Source organism: Callospermophilus lateralis, chromosome 5, assembly GCF_048772815.1.
Source record: "Callospermophilus lateralis isolate mCalLat2 chromosome 5, mCalLat2.hap1, whole genome shotgun sequence".
NCBI classification, from domain to species: domain Eukaryota; kingdom Metazoa; phylum Chordata; class Mammalia; order Rodentia; family Sciuridae; genus Callospermophilus; species Callospermophilus lateralis.
The window spans coordinates 72,598,262-72,616,037 of record NC_135309.1 but is presented as its reverse complement, the minus strand read 5'-3'; the positions used below and the strand labels follow the sequence as shown (position 1 = coordinate 72,616,037).

The 17,776-nt window shown below is 43.1% G+C and overlaps 2 protein-coding genes across 3 annotated transcripts; both read right to left on the bottom strand.

Annotated features, from left to right (window-relative positions):
* Positions 1–179: 179 nt before the first annotated feature.
* Dnd1 (DND microRNA-mediated repression inhibitor 1) lies at positions 180–2,316 on the bottom strand. Its single transcript, XM_076855968.1, has 4 exons — positions 2,259–2,316; positions 2,008–2,125; positions 1,193–1,654; positions 180–637 (listed from the first exon to the last, which is right to left on the bottom strand). The coding sequence occupies exons 1-4, from the start codon at positions 2,280–2,282 to the stop codon at positions 180–182; spliced, it is 1,062 nt and encodes a 353-aa protein (XP_076712083.1). The 5' UTR covers positions 2,283–2,316.
* Positions 2,317–2,671: 355 nt separating this feature from the next.
* Hars1 (histidyl-tRNA synthetase 1) lies at positions 2,672–17,718 on the bottom strand. Of its 2 annotated transcripts, XM_076856846.1 has the most exons (13): positions 17,561–17,718; positions 17,192–17,281; positions 12,346–12,465; positions 9,268–9,363; positions 8,495–8,620; positions 6,947–7,054; positions 6,692–6,790; positions 6,372–6,465; positions 6,070–6,197; positions 5,735–5,977; positions 3,906–4,022; positions 3,419–3,565; positions 2,672–3,087 (listed from the first exon to the last, which is right to left on the bottom strand). In XM_076856846.1, exons 1-13 carry the CDS (start codon positions 17,648–17,650, stop codon positions 3,016–3,018), a joined length of 1,530 nt encoding a protein of 509 aa, XP_076712961.1. In that variant the 5' UTR covers positions 17,651–17,718; the 3' UTR covers positions 2,672–3,015. The 2 variants fall into 2 exon arrangements, with proteins under 2 accessions (XP_076712961.1, XP_076712962.1); XM_076856847.1 differs by lacking the exon at positions 3,419–3,565.
* Positions 17,719–17,776: the final 58 nt, after the last annotated feature.

The following is a 17,776-nucleotide window of genomic DNA, read 5'->3' as shown; positions in this document are numbered from 1 at the left end:
AACTTGAATAGCCCCAGGTGTGATGGGGCCCTGTCCCAGCAGGGTGGCTGTCTCAGGCCTAGGGCAGGGCCTGTGCCACTTCGGTTTATGGGATCAGATAGTGACTGCCCAGGCCTGCTGGGCTGCAGACAGACACAGGCTCTGCCAACCTGTTCAAGCTGCCTGTGGAGAGGATGAGGTCACTGCTTAACCATAGCACCTGCCTCAGCCCCAGCATACCACAGGAGGCTGGCCCCAGAATCACTCAGTGCCTCCAGCAGCCGTGCAGACACAGCATCCTTGGCCACTTCATGCCCGTCCTGCTCATCTGGAGCCAGTACAACCCAGATGAGGCCACTGAAAGGCACTGGATGCCCAGGGATCACTACCTGGTACCAGAAACGGTGCCAGCCAGCAGGTCCTGTGCCCAAACACTTGGTGAGGAATACTGGGCTGCCCAGCTTCATTCTTTGGCAGAGTAGCTGCAAGGCAGCCCTAGCCCCTTGGGACCCTAGCTTGTCCCTGGCCAGGGCTAGTCGGTTGCTATCTGGTTGTAGGCACCGCATAGAGGGACCCATGAGCTGCTGGCGCAGTCGCTGCTTCAGGTCTGGCTTGAGCCACTCCACAGCCACCTGTTCTCCACAGAGGCGTGATTGCCCTGCAGGAAAAAGGCAAGAGATAAGGGCAAGTCTAAGCCCTGGGCCCAAGTTCCCCAGACTCTGAACCTTCTGGGGTTGCACAAGCCTGTGTTTAATTTAGAGCCTCCTCACTTCCTGGCTGTGTAACCCTGGGTAAGTTAAACAACTTCTTTAGGCTTCACTGTATTTATGTGTAAAGGGGATGTAAAAACTGCTGCCCTCTAAGATTCCTTGGAGTAGTTTAAAGCAGGCTTTATCTACCTCATAGCCATTACAATAGCTAACCTTTGGGGCTACCCATTGTATTTAATTCACACTGGTCTAAGGAAGCAAGTTCTACAATAGATAGAAGGTAGGCTTAGTTGGGCTCCCTAGGGCAAGTCAGTTTTTTCATTGAAATGTTAAAGAAGTCGTCTAGGGAATGCAAGGAGAAATGTTCCAAGTGGTAGGTGTAGCACTATTGGAATTAGTGTAGGTAGCAAACTCAAGCACGCTTGACCCTAAGATTTTAGGACTTAAAGTTGGCACTTAAACTTAAGTGCCAACCAACTGCCTCCCGCAGCCTCCACCCTTACCTTCTACCAGGGCCTTTTTGGCCATGGCAGCTGCGCGGTGCGAGCTGAATTTCAGCAGCGCGATCTGTGCGGGCGCAGGTCCGGGACTGGGCAGCAGCAGCGCCTCCTGCAGGCCGAGACCCAGCGGCTGCAGCGCAAGCAATAGCGCGCGGCGGCTCACGCCCGGCGGCAGCCCGTCTACGCTCAGCTCGCACTTCTCAGTGCTGCGGCACACCAGCAGCGGGCAGGAGGGCCGCAGCGGGTGGTTGTGCAGCGTGGCGATGGCGGCCTGGGCGCCGCGCCGCGAGCTATAGCGGGCGTAGGCGAAGCCGCGGTTCAGGCCGCTGAAGGTCATCATTAGGCGGAACTCGTAGAGGCGGCCCACGCGCTGGAATAGTGGAATCAGCTGGTGCTCATACACGTCCTGGGGCAGCCGTCCGATAAACACCTCTGACCCAGCCGGCGGCGGGCTTCCCACCCAGCCTGGGGAAGAGGGTGTAGAGGGGCACCGTCAGTCACCGGGATGGTTTCATGGACGTCTGAGCCCAAGGAACCAGCAAGGGAGGGGGCGATGCCACCGAACGTCTATAAAATGGGAATGCCCGTATCCCACTCAGGTCATAGGCATAAAATAGGTGACAGCAAACAATGCGGGTGGCACAGGGTAGGTACTCCTCGACGGAGTGACCGGGTAACTGGATAAATTTCCACATCTGCTCTCGGGTAGTTAGGGGTTTCTTACTGCGGAACCTCGGGGCAGGCCCTCCCTCAATGGGTGCCAGCGTCAGGCTGGCGCAGCACAGCAAGTGCAGGCATAGGGGCTAGGGCTACGGTACCTGGGGGTGGCCCGCCGTATTTTCTCTGCCCGTTCACCTGCACCAGGTGAATGCCCGTCTCTCTAACCCATGCCTCCAAGGCCGCCTTGTTCTCAGGATTCACTCTTTCACACCATTGCTGAGAGAAAAAAGGCAGGCTGGAATGGCGGACTGCCAAGTAAGTTCCCACCTCGCCTACAACGTTGGGATCCCTTCGGAAAATCCCCTGCACGGGCGGAGCTCGTCGAACCCCTACATCGCCAATCACTTACCTCACACTCCCGTTTGGACTGCATGGCTCTATCCAAGCCCGCCAGCACCCTCTTTATAACTCCCTCCGTCGGCCTCTGGAATCTTCCCTACCCTCCACCCCCGCCCCCGGCTCTTATTGGCAGAGCGCAACCCCGCCTCCCGAGGGTGGAGGTAACCACTGCACGTGCGCCTTAGGCCTTGGACATTCAAGTGGAAAACTGGAAACCCTGGTGAGCCAGGCTTGCATCCCAAGGAGTGGAGTCATTTGCAATGGGGAGGGTGGTGGCCCCTGGATGCCCCTTTCACTTAGGGGATAGCTCATGGGCAGTACCGTGTCTTTTTGCCATTTCCACTCCTGACTTGATCTGAATGGGTGGGTCAGGCTCTGATGGGGAAGGCAATGCTAGGCATTAATGAAACGGACAGGCTCCAGTGGTTGAGACATTTTATTAGACCTTTGGCGATTAGTTGCAGGAAGACATCTGCTCCATCTGGTATGGACCCTGTGGTTGAGGCCATTTCAGAACCCCCACAGGTAACTGAGGAAAAAGACTCGTCTAATCCCCAGGGCCTTCTATAAAAGTGGTGTAGTACTTGGCCACTTTTGTCGCTGATTACCAGTAAGATAATCATAATAAAAATAAAAAGTCTCTGTTCTGACCACATTTGAGGTCTTCCTGCTGCAACAGGAATGTGCAAAGCTGTTGAAGTACATATGCAGTTTTGTTTTAGTCTCAAACAATGCCAGTCCCACTTTCCTTTCATAGTTTACTCAGTTCAGCAGATGCAGAGGGATTGGCTTGTTCTCCTCCTGATCTCTTCCACAAGGTCTTCTCTTCTGACGTCCACCTGGGCAGGACAGGGAAGAAGGTAGTATAAGCATCTTCCACCCCATTGCTCCTTGAGTGCCTACTTCTTCTAGTCATCAGATTTGGCTCACTGGGAGCAAGAACCCATTCAGACACCCTAAGGTAGTCCATGCCTCTTCAGGAGACAGAAAGACACAGGGTATATGTGTCTTTATCCTGCTATGACCATAGTAACATGTTAAGTCCTTATTTAACTCCTTTAACCATTTGTACTATATGAATGCCAGGCTTTTGCTCAGGTCTCAAATGGGCATGAGCCCATCAACTTGGCTTATATTCTCCTTCCTTGGCATTCCTGACCTCCCCCTTACCTCTTCCCTGCTAGCCACTGAACGGAGCTTGATAACCCCTTCCTTGAGCTCCTGCTCCCCGATGATGGCCACCAGTGGGATGCCTGCTTCCTCACAGTACTGCAACTGATTCAGTAACTTTGGGTTCTTCTTGTAGAGCAGCTCAGCCTGCAAGGGACCAGGGCAGATGATGAAGACTGGCTTCTGCTATCTTCAGGGACAAATTCTTGGAAACCCAAACTGGCATCCTGCTCTTAGTTCCACCTCAAGACATAATTGCAGGCTGGAGTTGTAGCTCAGTGGTAGAGCACTTGCTTAGCATGTGTGAGGCACTGGGTTCAATTCTTAGCACCGCATATAACTGAGTAAAATAAAGGTCCATTGACAACAACAAAAAAATATTAAAAAAAAAAAGAAATAATTGCAAAATACCCTATAGATGAACTTCTATTTAGTTTGTGCCTAGCATTTCCAAGTTTGCTGCCATCCTGGGGCTTGTACCCTGTACCTTGATCCCAGCATCCCACAGCTCTGAGACAAGCTTCAGTCTCTCCTCCAGCAGTTTCTTCTGTGCAGATGCCACAAGCACCTGTGTCTCTGTGGTCCGGACCTTCTCCTCTAAAGCCTGGTGAATGGGCAGATAAAAGTCAGACAGCAGGGCTAACACTGTCAAGGAGCAAACACTGACAGGGTAGGCTCTACTTAACATTCTGAGACTAGGTCCAGGTTAGTGAGTTTCACCAGGGAAGGGTATCGGTGTTCTCATGTAGCAATTTAGCTTAGGGTAGCTCTCAGAAGATAGAAGAAATAAATTTATACATATGCCTTGCCAGAAAAAATAATCTAGGGCAAGGGAAAATATATCTTATTTGCATTATTTCAAGCTCATTTCTGTCTAATATGTTAAAGGTCCATAAGAACATTCACCCAGAAGTACTACTATGAGCCCATCCCAGGCAAGCAAATCAGCCCTGGGCTTCTAAAGTCCCTATTTAACTACTTATCCATTCAGGAGACTATGTCTCTAATACTTCAGTTCTAGGGCAGAACCCAAGGTATGGGGTACAAGGGCAAATGCTGCTGCTGCCCTTTGACTTTTTCTGGAAATTACTGTCAAAGTTCTTACAATGTGGGCTAGGGGTGGTAGCTCAGTGGTAAAGCTACCACTGAGCATGTGTGAGGCACTGGGTTCGATTCTCAGCACCACATATACATAAATAAAAATAAAGTTCTATCAATAAAAAAAAAAAAAAGTTCTTACAATGTAAGATGCCTACATTGGACCTCAACTGGGAAACGTGCATCATGTCCACCCTGTAGAAGAGGTCCTGCTATGACCATAGTAACACAGGAACATTGGGAAGGTTGCCAGAATATTCCTAAGGATAAAATGCAGCCAGCCATTTAAGAGCAGCAGCATGAAAGGAGGGCTTGGGGCTGATATTGTGGCTCACTGGTAGAGTGCTTGCCTAGTAAATATGAGGCACTGGGTTTGATCCTCAGCACCACATAAAAGAAAAATAAAGTTTAGGCAGGCGCAGTGGCGCACCCCTGTAATCCCAGCGGCTCGGGAGGCTGAGGCAGGAGGATTGTGAGTTCAAAGCCAGCCTCAGCAATTTAGTGAGGTGCTAAGCAACTTAGTGAGACCCTGTCTCTAATAAAATACAAAATAGGGCTAGGGATGTGGCTCAGTGGTCGAATGCCCCTGAGTTCAATCCCTAGTATCCCCCCCCCCAGTTTAAAAAAAAAAAGAAAAAAAAAAGGAGGGCTGAGGCCATGAGGGGCTTCCTTGGTGTTAGTCTTGGTGCTAGAGAGACAAGGCAGCCATCTCAAGTCTTAGACACATACTGCCCACCGAGAAAGAATGTTACAGAGTGGTTAGGAGTAAGACTTGAGTTTGGCTACCTGAATTTAAATTCTGACTCTGCCACTTACAAGTTTCATGACTTTGAGCAAATTATCAATTTCATATATAAAAACATGCAAAAAAAAAATAGCTATGCTAAATAGATGGCTATTTGCCAGAATTAGCTAATGCATGAAAATCACCAAGCACTGTCCTGACATATAACATCAAAATATTAAGTATTCTGTTATGAGGAAGACTTGAATTTTGGATTCACCAGCCTAGGTTCCTGACAGCCCTGAGGAAGTAGGGGTCCAGAGCACAGGATTTAATGGAGACAGATCAAATCCATAAAAAGGGGCTTTAATTGGGTTAGAATTTGTGAAGGCCAACAATCATCTTTTCTGTATTTCTTGCTCACTTGGAGATCAAAGGTAGCTTGGATGCCACTGCCTTTCCGGACTGTCTTGTACCCACACCCTAGGACCTACCTCTAGTCTCTGCTCCACGATGGAGAAGATCCGCTCCACTCCAATGCTGAGCCCCACGCATGGCACCTTGCGCCCTTTGGGGTCGAACATGCCCACCAGCCCATCATAGCGCCCTCCAGCAGCTATACTGCCTACACCTAGAGGCTCTTCCCCTGCTTGGGTTGGGGTCTGTAGCAACACTGCCTCATAGATCACCCCAGTGTAGTAGTCCAGTCCTCGAGCAAGGCTCAGGTCAAAGGAGATCTGTAGAGATAAGGATATGGTCAGTACAGATTAGGATCAGGGACCTGAAGCCCCAGAGGTCAGCCAGGGCCTCCATCCCCAAGTTGACTTACCTTGTTAGCAATGCCAAACAGGGTCAGGTACTCAAACAACAGCTTCAGATCTCCTAGGCCTTCCAAGGCCTGCTTGTTCTGGGATAGTTTAGGATCCTGTAGCAGCTGCTCCACCAGAGATACCCCACCTGGGGAGAAAGATTCATGAGCCAGATTGTCCAGGAGAGGAAAAAGGCAGTAGGTTCAACTTTTTGCCTGAACTGCAAGCACATGTGTATATTAGCACACAAACTCACTCTCTACACACACTTAGGACTGAGAGCAGTGGGAGGCTGACAGGGAGGCTGGATTCTGTTCCTCACCATGTTGTTGGACATAGTCCCCAATGCGGTCAGCTACTTCAGGTGCAAGGCCCTTCTCTCCTACCATCTCATTCTTCACTTCCTCCCAGGATACCTGGACAGAGAGATACCAGTTGTTGACCCTGGACAGCTTCCCTACCTCAGCAAGGTGGACCCTCCGAGGGGGTAGTCTTAGAGCAGAAGCTGCCTTTCAACTTAGATCCTGGGGCTAAACTTTCTTTGGTGGGCACAGAGGCAGGCACTTCCTTCTCCTAATTTTATTTTTCATTTCTCAAGGCAGAGTGGGATCTAGGAAGAGAGTCAGGCACTTGGGTTGTTACCTTGTCCAGTTTGTCCACTGAGGAGCAGATGGTACGGAACTTGTCATCAGGAACACCACAGATGGCAAACATTCCATCGAGGATGCGCCGATCATTAACCTGTGGGGACCCAAGACATGATAAAGAGGGAATATCTTTCTTTTATGTGACCTCAATATTCCTTGATCACCGGGGTTATTGGTTCCTTTGCACAAGGACTTTCTCCTGTGAGAATCCAGGCCCTACCTTGCCCTCCCAGCCCTGTTCAGTTCTGACCTTGACCAGGAAGTCGCCTATCTGAAGTGAACTCAGTATCTCACACATGATCTTCAGGCACTCTGCATCAGGAATCATGGGGTCAAATTGCCCAGCAATGTCAAAATCCTGCAGGAAGAGGGGTAAAGGGCCTCAGAGTTTGAAACATCTTAGGAGGGACTCTTGGGAGCTCAGCTCTCTATGAAGGCCTATTTGCACTCAAGCACAGACATTCTCATTCACTTTCTACAAGCAATCATGAGCTCAGAGGAAAATCCCAGTTGTGGTTTCCTTTCTATGTATTGGGCTATTTTCCTTCATTATCTATATCTTCATCAGGTTTTCCCTAATTCCTCCTATTGTTATAAGGCAATTATTCAGCCTTAGTCGTTAACCATTTTTTTTCTATTCATCAGAAGCTGCTGAGGGCCATGGCCGAGTTGGAATGACGCATGGCATTTTTGCCAGAACGGACTGGTTGAGAGGTGATGCCAGCAGGCCATTTAGATGATAATGGTTATGTTAAGCTGTGTATTCCATTGTAATATTAGACCCCTGCTGTCAGTCTGGGCCTGCTACTTTGGAGTTTTCACAGGGGATTTCCAGAGAGTTCCCATTGGTTGGGGAAGTGCCGGAGGAGGGATTTCCGGTTGGTGTGTGGTGTGTCCTGGGAGAAGGCCGCTTGCTTGGCGTTCGCGGGAATACGGAGAATAAAGGAGTCCCTGTTTTGACCCTACAAGGCTGTGTGGCGGCTCAGATGATTTGATATCTCAAATTGAATTTCTTCATCCACTTATGTAATCTTATCATAGTGGTTTAATATAAAAAACACCAGATCTGATCTCATCATCTGCTGAATATCAAGTTTACTTCTTCTTTTTTTTTTTTTTGGTGGGGGGTAGTATCAGGGATTGTTGAACCTAGGGGCACTCACCCACTGAGCCACATCCCCAGTCCTATTTTGTATTTTTTAATATATATTGTTTTGGGGCTGGGGTTGTAGCTCAGGGGTAGAGCACTTGCCTCACATATGTGAGACCCTTGGTTCAATCCCCAGCACCAATAAAAATAAATAAGCAAATAAAATAAAGATTAAATAAATAAATGTATTTTTAGTTGTCAATGGACCTTTATTTTATTTTTTGATACTTAGTGCTAAGAATTGAACCCAGTGCCTCACACATGCTAGGCAAGCGCTGTGCCACTGAGTCACAATCTCAGCTCCCTATTTTGTATTTTATTTAGAGACAGGGAATCACTGAGTTGCTTAGCACCTCACCATTGCTGAGGATGGCTTTGAACTCGAGATCTTCCTGTCTCAGCTTCCTCAACTGCTGGGTCATTACAGGCACGCACCACCGCACCTGGCTCAAGTTTACATCTATGTAAAATGGAGAAAATCTCTCTTCCCTTCCCCATAAGGCCATTGTGAAATCTATATGAAAACAACATGGAAACCTAGAAACATTATTGAGACAACCAGTTTAAGACACCACAGTATTCAGTATTCTAGTGGCTTGAAGGAGAGCTGGAGTTACCCATCCTACCCCATAGTTTCCCAGTACTCACACACTGGTAGAATTCCCGATATCGGCCTCGGGTCATGGCTGGATTATCCCTCCGGTATACCTTAGCTATGTGATAACGTTTAATGTTGGTCAGTTTATTCATTGCCAAATACCGAGCAAAAGGAACCTGATGACAGAGAGTTAAGGAGGAAGTTCCTCCTATCACAATTTGGAAGTTATCATCACCTACAGAAGCTGGGGTCTAACCTCACCCTGTATAGGCAAAACCACCACCCATAGATTAAAAGCATTTTTGAACATCAGACAGAATCAATAGTGATACTGTAAAGAGCAGCTGAAGTCTCAAAAAGAGGACTCCTTCCTCTTTGATAGTGTCTCCCCTCATTGTGCTCACACAGCAGGGGGCTAAGCAGATTGGGCACAAGCACTCTGCCACTGAGCCATGGGGAAATCTCCAAACAGAAGATTCTCTGTGTAGCTTGGAGATAAAGGAACTGTGCTGTTGGTCAACAAGAGAACTCTATCTACTACAAATGGCAGGGGAGAAATATTCTGGAGCCAGGGGATTGTTGTAGAACTGGGATCTGGGCCTTGACATAAAGCTGAAGTCTCACTTGGGATTCAGAAGATTTCTAAGGCTGTGCTCTTTAGTAATATCCCATTTCTGGTTTAGAGAAATAATCCCCTAATTGCCTGAGGTTTCATATTTAATCTTACCTGTTTGCCTGTCCCTATACCTGAGGCTAGAAATAGCCACAGCCTAGTAAGAGTTAATCCATCCAAAGTCTAAAGAGCTCAAGTTTAGAAAGATACAGTGAGATCATAACGAAGGGACAACAGCTCCCCACCCTGGTCCTTCAGGTCATAGATAAGCTTCGAGTCTTCTCCATATTTTCCTGTTAGTGTTTCCTGGAGAAAACAAAGAAATATGGTCACAATAATTTATTATTTTTTTAAAAATATTTTTTATTTTTCAGTTTTCGGTGGACACAACATCTTTGTATGTGGTGCTGAGGATCGAACCCTGGCTGCACGCATGCCAGGCAAGCGCGCTACCACTTGAGCCACATCCCCAGCCCTGGTCCCAATAATTTAAAAGAAAGTTTTGAAAACAAAAATCCACTATGCTAACATGACTAATTTCAACATGTTCATATTCCCTCTGCTCTTTATTCCAATGTTTATGCAGTGTTTGATGCAGTTAAAATCAAAAGGAAACACCAATTTTGCATTGATTTTTCTGCTTATTACTTTTCCATTCTGTGATAGAGCTAAAGCAATATTATTAATATTATTATTTTGTGATACTGGGGATTGAACTCATGGCCTCATCATACTAGGCAAGTGCTAAACCACTGAACTACATCCCAGTCCCCTCTTCTTTAAGATTTTGAGAAGGGTCTTGCTAAATTGTGGAGGCTGGCCTCTAACTTGAGATTCTCCTGCCTCAGTCTCCTGAGTTACTGGGATTACAGGCATGCATCACTGTGCTTGGCTGAAATTATAATTATTTTTGTAATGGGAATTGAACCCAGGGGCACTTTACCACTGAGCTACATCCCCAGACCTTTTTTCTTTGAAACAGGATTTTGCTAAATTGCTTAGGGCTCCACTAAGTTGGTGAGGCTGGCCTCAACTTGTGATCCTCTTACCTCTGCCTCCCGAGTCTCTGAGATTGCAGATGCATGCCACTGTATCTGGCTTAAAATATTTTTTTAAAAAAGATGTACAATATTCCAGTGAGAAGAAGCTCTGTATTTACTTCCTCCCTATTGTTATCTTTTTAGGTATTTAGGTTATTCTATTTTTTTTTTTTTTTTTTTTTTTTGCTGGTGGTTGAGGAGATTGAACCCAGGGGTACTCTACCATTGAGTAATTATTTATGTACTTTTATTATATAACAGCAGTCTCATAATAAAAGCTAAGTTGCTTAGGCTGGCCTCAAATTTGTAATCCTTCTGCCTTAGTTTCCCAAGCAGCTGAGATTATAGGTGTGAGATCTGTACACACCAGGTTATTCTAATTTTTAGAAATATTCTGTAACATTTCAATAAGCCTATTTGGATACATATCTTTTCTGTTTTTGAATATTTTTCTTGAGGAAAAGCTTCTAAGAGGGGTTATTAGACCAACAAACAAGTGTTTTTATAATGCCTGAGAGAGCTAAACAATGTCAAAAGCTAAAACAGAATGTCTTAAAGGTATTATAGCAGTCCTTAACCTGTGATGTGTTCAACAGTGACAACATATTTCAGTCATCAGACTGCCGAAGATGTAAAAAGCCTGAAAATTCCCAGTGCCTTGAATAAGAAACGCATGCTGATTGTTGTTTTTAACTGAACTATGAGTACCCCCATTCATGTTGAAGTCCTAACCTCTAGTAACCTGAGAATGTGATTGTATTTGGGAACAGGGTCTTTAAAGAGATAATTAAGCTAAGGCCCTAATTCAATATATCTGGTGAACTTATGAGAAGAAGAAATTTGGACCTTGATGTGAAGACAAAAGGAAGAAGATGGCCATCTATAAACCATGGAGAGAGGCCTGGAATAGATTCTTCCTTCATAGCCCTCAGAATGAACCAAACTTGCCAATACCTTATCTCAAACTTTTGGTCCCAGAACTGTGAAAAGATTAATTTCTGTTGTTTATGCTACCCAGTCTGTGGAACTTTATTATGGCAGCCCTAGCACATGAATAGTTTGTAAAAATATAAAGGGGTTCAAACTTTTTCTTTTTGGTACTGGGGATTGAACCCAGGGATATTCAACCACTGAGTCACATCCCCAGCCCTTTTTTGTATTTTATTTAGAGACACAGTCTGAGTTGTTTAGGACCTTGCTAAGGCTGAGGCTGGTTTTGAACTTGCGATCCTCCTGTTTCAGTCTCTGGAGCTGCTGGGATTACAGGTGTGTGCCCAGTGGGTTCAATCTTTTGACCCAGCAATTCCATTTATATGAATTTGCCCTGTAGATAAATGCCCATGAATAGACATTGCTCTAAGCACTGAGTATATATCAGTGAACAAGACAAAGGCAGTGAGAAGAAACAGGTACTATATTATGCAAGGAAAGAAATTAACAGATAATTTCAGATAGTCACAATTACTCTAAAAGACATAAAATAGGTTGATGTGATAGAGAGGGGTTACTGTAGACTATTTGGAGAGGATTATTTGAGGAATGGTATCTAAGCTGAGATCTAAAACTAAAGCCTGCAATCTCTAATTTAATTTACTCTGAAACTAAAGTCAGGCAAAGAGCTGGGGAAAAAAAGAGTTTGGGAAAAGGGAAGAGTAAGAATAAACACCCTGAGGTAAAAACATATTTAATATGTTCCAGGATTAGAAGGAAGACCAGAATAATATAATGGGCAAGGGGGAAAATAGCATGAGATAAAGCGGAGAAGGCAGTGGCCGGGTGATCTAGGGCTTCCTAAGCTCAAGAAAAGAGCCAGAATTGTATTTTGAGTGTAATGGGCATCAAGCAGATATTGATGCAATCTGTGTGGGATTTTTTTTTGATCAGGGATTGGGCCCAGGAGTGCTTTACCACTGAGCATGCCCAGTCCTTTTTATTTTTTATTTTGAGACAGGGTCTTGCTAAGTTGAACAGGGCCTCACTAAGTTGCTGAGGCTGGTTTTGAACTTGTAATCCTCTTGCCTCAGCCTCCCAAGTTGCTGGGACAAGCTGGTTTTTAATAGCAAAGAACTAGAAACAACTGTAGGGTCCATCAATGGGATACTGGTTGCATATTTATACTTCATATACATAGGGGCGTCCATGTATCTAGAAAACATCCCAAGTACAAATGCTATGGAATTCAGTATAAATAGGAGCGAGAATGACTTCTATTATGAAAAGCATATGTTTCTCTTCACACTTCTCTTACCTTTAGTTCAAACACAGGTGTATCGATTACTTCTGCACCATGGCGTTTGAAGCAGCGGATGATTACATCAAAAACCTTCTCCCGAACTGCCATCTGCCGGGGACTGTAGTCTCTTGTGCCCTGAGTCAAAATACACCAGAGAATCAGGAATGAGATTTAAAACAAAGAAGAGTAAGTTCTGGAAATATAAAAGAATGATCTCGACAATGAGGAAAACAAATCCTTTCCTAAACTCAGATTTTCCTATAGGCCACTGAATAGTAAAATGAATACCAATTCCCTATTAATTTCTATACTCATTTGCTATTGGCCTTTTAAATTCCATTTCCATTTTAGTTTGGTTCTATTTTCTAGAATTCTTGGACCATTTTTCTCCAAGCAGGTTTTTAAAAATTTTGGGAATAACAGAATTTCCTTGTCTAACAGAAAACACCTACCTGATAACAGGCACATAACTAACTCAAAGCGGTTCAGAGTTGAATTTTAAAGTTTACAAGCAGCCTTTCTTTCTCAACATAATTTTCTTCTAAATTCTAATTAATACTATTGTTTGTTCTTTAATTTTTTCTGTTAGTAGTCCTAAGACACAGGCTAGGGAGATAAATTTTGTAGATAAATTATAGGATGTTGAGAAGTTAAGTCATCACCTGAAGCCAGGTTTGTAGCAGGAGAACTCTCGTCAAAGGACCTCTTTTCCTAAACAAAAATATTTAGTAAGAACAGTGGCACTGAGTAATCTTTGCAATTCTTTAGTGTATGGCTTAAAAGAAGGCAGCTGTGCTTTTTGTATTCAATTCTGTATTCAATATTCAATATGTTGTTTTGGTTAAAGTATACGAAGATAATTTAAACTTAAATAGATATATATTTATAAAAGAAGGAGTATTTTAGCAAACTTTTCAGCTAACTGTGGATATTCTTTAATACTATCCCAAGATCCAACAAGCGGTTGTTTCTTAAAGATTGCATGTAATATGGAATCTGAAAGTTACATCAGTGAATTTTTCATACAGGTACATTAGAATGCATTAGCCTCACAGTTATATAAGGTAACTGGAATAGTAAAATTGACAGAGACAGAAAATAAGATAGTGGTCACCAGATGGCAGAAGGGGCAGGTGGTGTGGGAGTTTTTGTTAAGTGGGTATAGTTTCTACTTGGGATGATGAAAAAGTTCTAGAATGGATAGTGGTGATGGTTATAAAACAATGTGAATGTACTTCATGCTACTGAACTGTACTTTAAAGATTGTGAAATAGTAAATTTTATTATGTATATTTTACCACAGTAAAAAACAAACCCATTACTGTATCTTGTACTTTAAATAGATCTTCTACCCATGCATGATTTTATACATATATGGGTCATTTGCAAAATACATCGATAACAGTTATACAGATCTTTCAAATGTTGACACATTTCATTATGCAATATCAGAAAATTATACTTGTCAATTATCACCACAGATCTCATCAAGAAAGTCTTCAAAGCATTGGAAAGCTGTCAAGTTCATGGTGGAAAATAAAAATTTTCCAAAATTCTAACTTCTATTGAATGCCTGAATTTTATCACTGATAATAAATCACTGCCATGTCTTCCTTAAAATGACAAGGCTCATTTTTTTGAAAAATGTCTGCTAAATATCCAAGTCTGAAAAGCCATAATTTATTGTTCAGTTGTTCTTTCAAATTAAAAAGATGTTCTATGAAAAATGTAACTAGCCAAGCTCAAAACTTGAACAATGGCTCAAGTGTTTTCCCCATTTCAGAATTAAGTACAAGTAACACATTCAAGGGTTGAGATCAAATAAAATTAAAAACTTTTACTGTTTTATAAAGAACATTCTTGAGAGAAATTGAATTTTGCTTCCTTTTTTTATTATTTTTTTGGTAGTTGTAGATAGACAAAATGTCTTTAATTTATTTGTTTACTTTTATGTGGTGCTAAGGATCTCGAACCCAGTGCTTCATGCATGCCAGGCAAGCGCTCTGCCACTGAGCTACAGCCCCAGACACTGAATTTTATTTTTTAACTGTGAGTACACTGAGGAAAGAACATATATTTGGTCCTCTGTATCCAAAGGACCATAAATCCATATCTATAGATTTAAGAAACTGGATTAAAAAATATTTGGGGGAAAAATTGCATCTGTATTGAACACACACACAGTTTTTTCCTTAGTCATTATCCCTGAACAATATAATAACTATTTATATAGCTTTTACATTATATTAAGCACTATAAGTAATTTAGAAATGATTTAAAGTATACAGGATGTGCATGGTTTGTATGCAAATACTAATCATTTTTATATGAAATACTTGACCACCTGTGGATATTTGTAGGAGACAAATGGAACCAATCCCCTGAAGTTACCAAGAGATGATTGTACTGGCTACTAGTATAGTTTAGTGCCACTGTCTCGATTTGTGCTAAGGTAGACGTTCTACTCATACAGTGCTTTTGCACCTTCAGTGCAAATATTAACAGTGGAAAAAGCAAATAACGTTTTATTATCATAAAAAATGGTTTTGACCATGAAGTCGCCTTGAAAGGGCCTTACCCCTACATTACTGAGTTATCTTTGGTAAAAATATGAATTACACATTTAGAAATGTGTTTCAACAAAGTGAAGTAGATATTTACTCTTTAGCATAACCTCATTTTTTTTTTTTTGGTACCAGGGATTGAACTCAGGGACGCTTGACCACTGAGCCACACCTCCAGTCCTATTTTGTATTTTATTTAGAAACAGGGTCTCACTGAGTTGCTAAGCACCTCACCATTGCCCAAGCTTGGCTTTGAACTCGATATCCTCCTACCTCAGCCTCCTTAGCCGCTGGGAGTACAGGCATGCGCCAATCCTCATTTTCTTTTAACATTATATTATGGGAAATTTCAAAGACAACATTTAGAGAATAATATTATAGATCACTATGTAGCCATTACCTAACTTCAATAACCAGTAACACCTGTTAGTTCTTATTTCATTTAAACCCTGACATCTTTTTCCTGAAGTATTTTCAAATTCTAGATATTCTATCATTTTCATCCATATATATTTCAGTATGATTCTCCAACATATAATGATTTTAAGAAAACTCAAAACACTACCTTTATTTTAATCACAAAACCACATAGCAACCCTTTAATAGTATTTAATACTAAATCTAGTTGTATCAGCTTCTAAACAAAGTCCATATACTGTACCTGGTTGATATGTTTGTTTAATCTATGACAATTTCTCAGATTCCTTTCTTCTTTTTCTGTGGGGCTAGGGATTGTACCCAGGGTTTTGTGCACGCTAAGTACTTGCTCTGCCACTGAGCTACATCCCAGCTTTCTTTTTTTTTTTTTTTTTCCTTTTCATATAATTTACTTATTGAGGAAATTGGGTCATTTGACTTAATTTTTTTTTTCCACATTTTAAATTTGGTTAACAATATCCTCCATGTGTCATTTAACATATTCCTTCATCTTGGGTACTTTGTTTAAATTAATAGTCCAAAGACCTGATTGGATTTAAGTTCAACTTCCCTTGGCAAGAATATTTCATAGTGAGTGCTATGTATTTCTTATTGCATCATATCAGCAGGAACATATGTCTAGTTGTCCTGCTTTTAGTGATGTCAGGACTGATTGCTGAGTTTAGATAAGGCTGGACTGAGCTATCATAAATTCCCCAGAAATTTTACACCTCATTCAGTAGTTTGAATAATTATTAATCATTATGTTTCAAGATTTTATACTCTCTTTAATCTCTGAAAAAGAGAAAATATAGAAAGGAAAAGCTCAATGAATTTAGGAGCCCAAAGAATTTAACCTTAACTCAAAGAAAACAAACCATTTCCCTCTTCCTTGAAATTCAATTTCAGTTACTTTCACTGAATACCTACTTATTTCTAGGCATCTAGTCTAAGCCTCTCAGGGTAAGTAAACCACATGAGTAACTATTAAAAGTCAGTGAAATAATAGAGATTTGTATGAAGTGGCAAGAGAACTGAGAGGAAGGAGTAAATAGTTCTGTTTGCAGAACTTAGAGAAAATCGCATTTGAATTGAAATCCTCAAGGATGAGCTAGGAATCTTCAACTTCATTCCACTCTACCTCTCTGGTTCTAGTCAGGAGGTCTGTTTCTAGTTCCTGGAAACTACTAAAAAAAGTTCTTTCCTGCCTCAGGGTTTCCATACTCTGTTGGATCTATTTCCTTACACTCATCTCTTGGCTGTCTCTCATCCAGTGAAGCCTCAATGAGTCTTTCTTAGATCCTCCAACTCTCTTTTATGTTTTTCAGACAATTATTGTTAATTTCTTTATATTACCCATCACATATGCATGTGTGGGATAATTTGTCCTAAATCTGTCTTTCAGTGGACTATAGGAATCACTAAAACGTGGAACTACCAAACCCTTTATTTCTGGAAGAGCATATGATATGCCGTTAATAAAGTCAATGTTCTGTTTTGACGGACTTTGGAAAGTTCCCTAATGTCCTCTTAGCAGCTGCAATGTACTGTCATGAACAACAGAACTCCTTTTAATATTACCATGTTGTATTAAGTGATTTGTACAATGTTAAGAACATAGTACTCAATGAGTTACTGAATTAAACGAGTAGCAGCAACAGGCTGACTCCCCTGAGCATCCACCTAACTAGTTTCTGTCATCATTTTGCCTTCCCATAATGAGTCAGATAGAGTTCAATCCAGCCCAGTGCCCAGAGCAATTATTGTTTCCTCTGCAATATTTCAGAGCCTCCTCAATGACCTGGTTTAAGGAACCAAACATACTAGTGCCCTTGTGAATGGAATTAGGATTCTCAGAGGCCCCATAGGAATCATATTACCTTGGGGGTTTTGAGCACAAACTTCTGTTTGCTTTCATCAGGGCCCAGCTGTGCCTTCAGTTTCAGTAGTTTTGCCACCTCCTCTTCGATCTGCGGAGAGAAAAAGGCCTCTGAGCTATTCATCTGTCACTCCCCTCCTCCCCCGCCATTCATTCGATATTCCTCCCTCATCAGGAACTGGGGCAGATCTCTCTGCTTAGACTAGCCTTACTTCTCTGGGGACCCCTCCTGGCTACCTCTCCACCCAGCCCATCCTTCTCTCTAGCAATCCAGTCCCCTTCCTTCACACAGCTGACCTCCGTGTGGACCACCCCCGTTTTATGCCCTCCCTGGCTTTGCCTGGCCATTCCCCTGCCGCCTGGGTCTCACCTGCTCGGTGCTGGCCTTCTGCTGCTTGAGACCCCGCACGCGCTCTCCCTGAAGTCGCACCAGCTCTTCCAGCTTAGCTCGCTCTGCCATTCCGTCTGCCAACCAGAGCCGACTGAGGTCTAGACCAGCCTGGGTGGACTCGACTGCAACCCGGACGACTTCCGGCTATCGAGTCGCCGGCCCGCCTGCCTAGAGAGCCTCCGCAGAGTGCAAAAT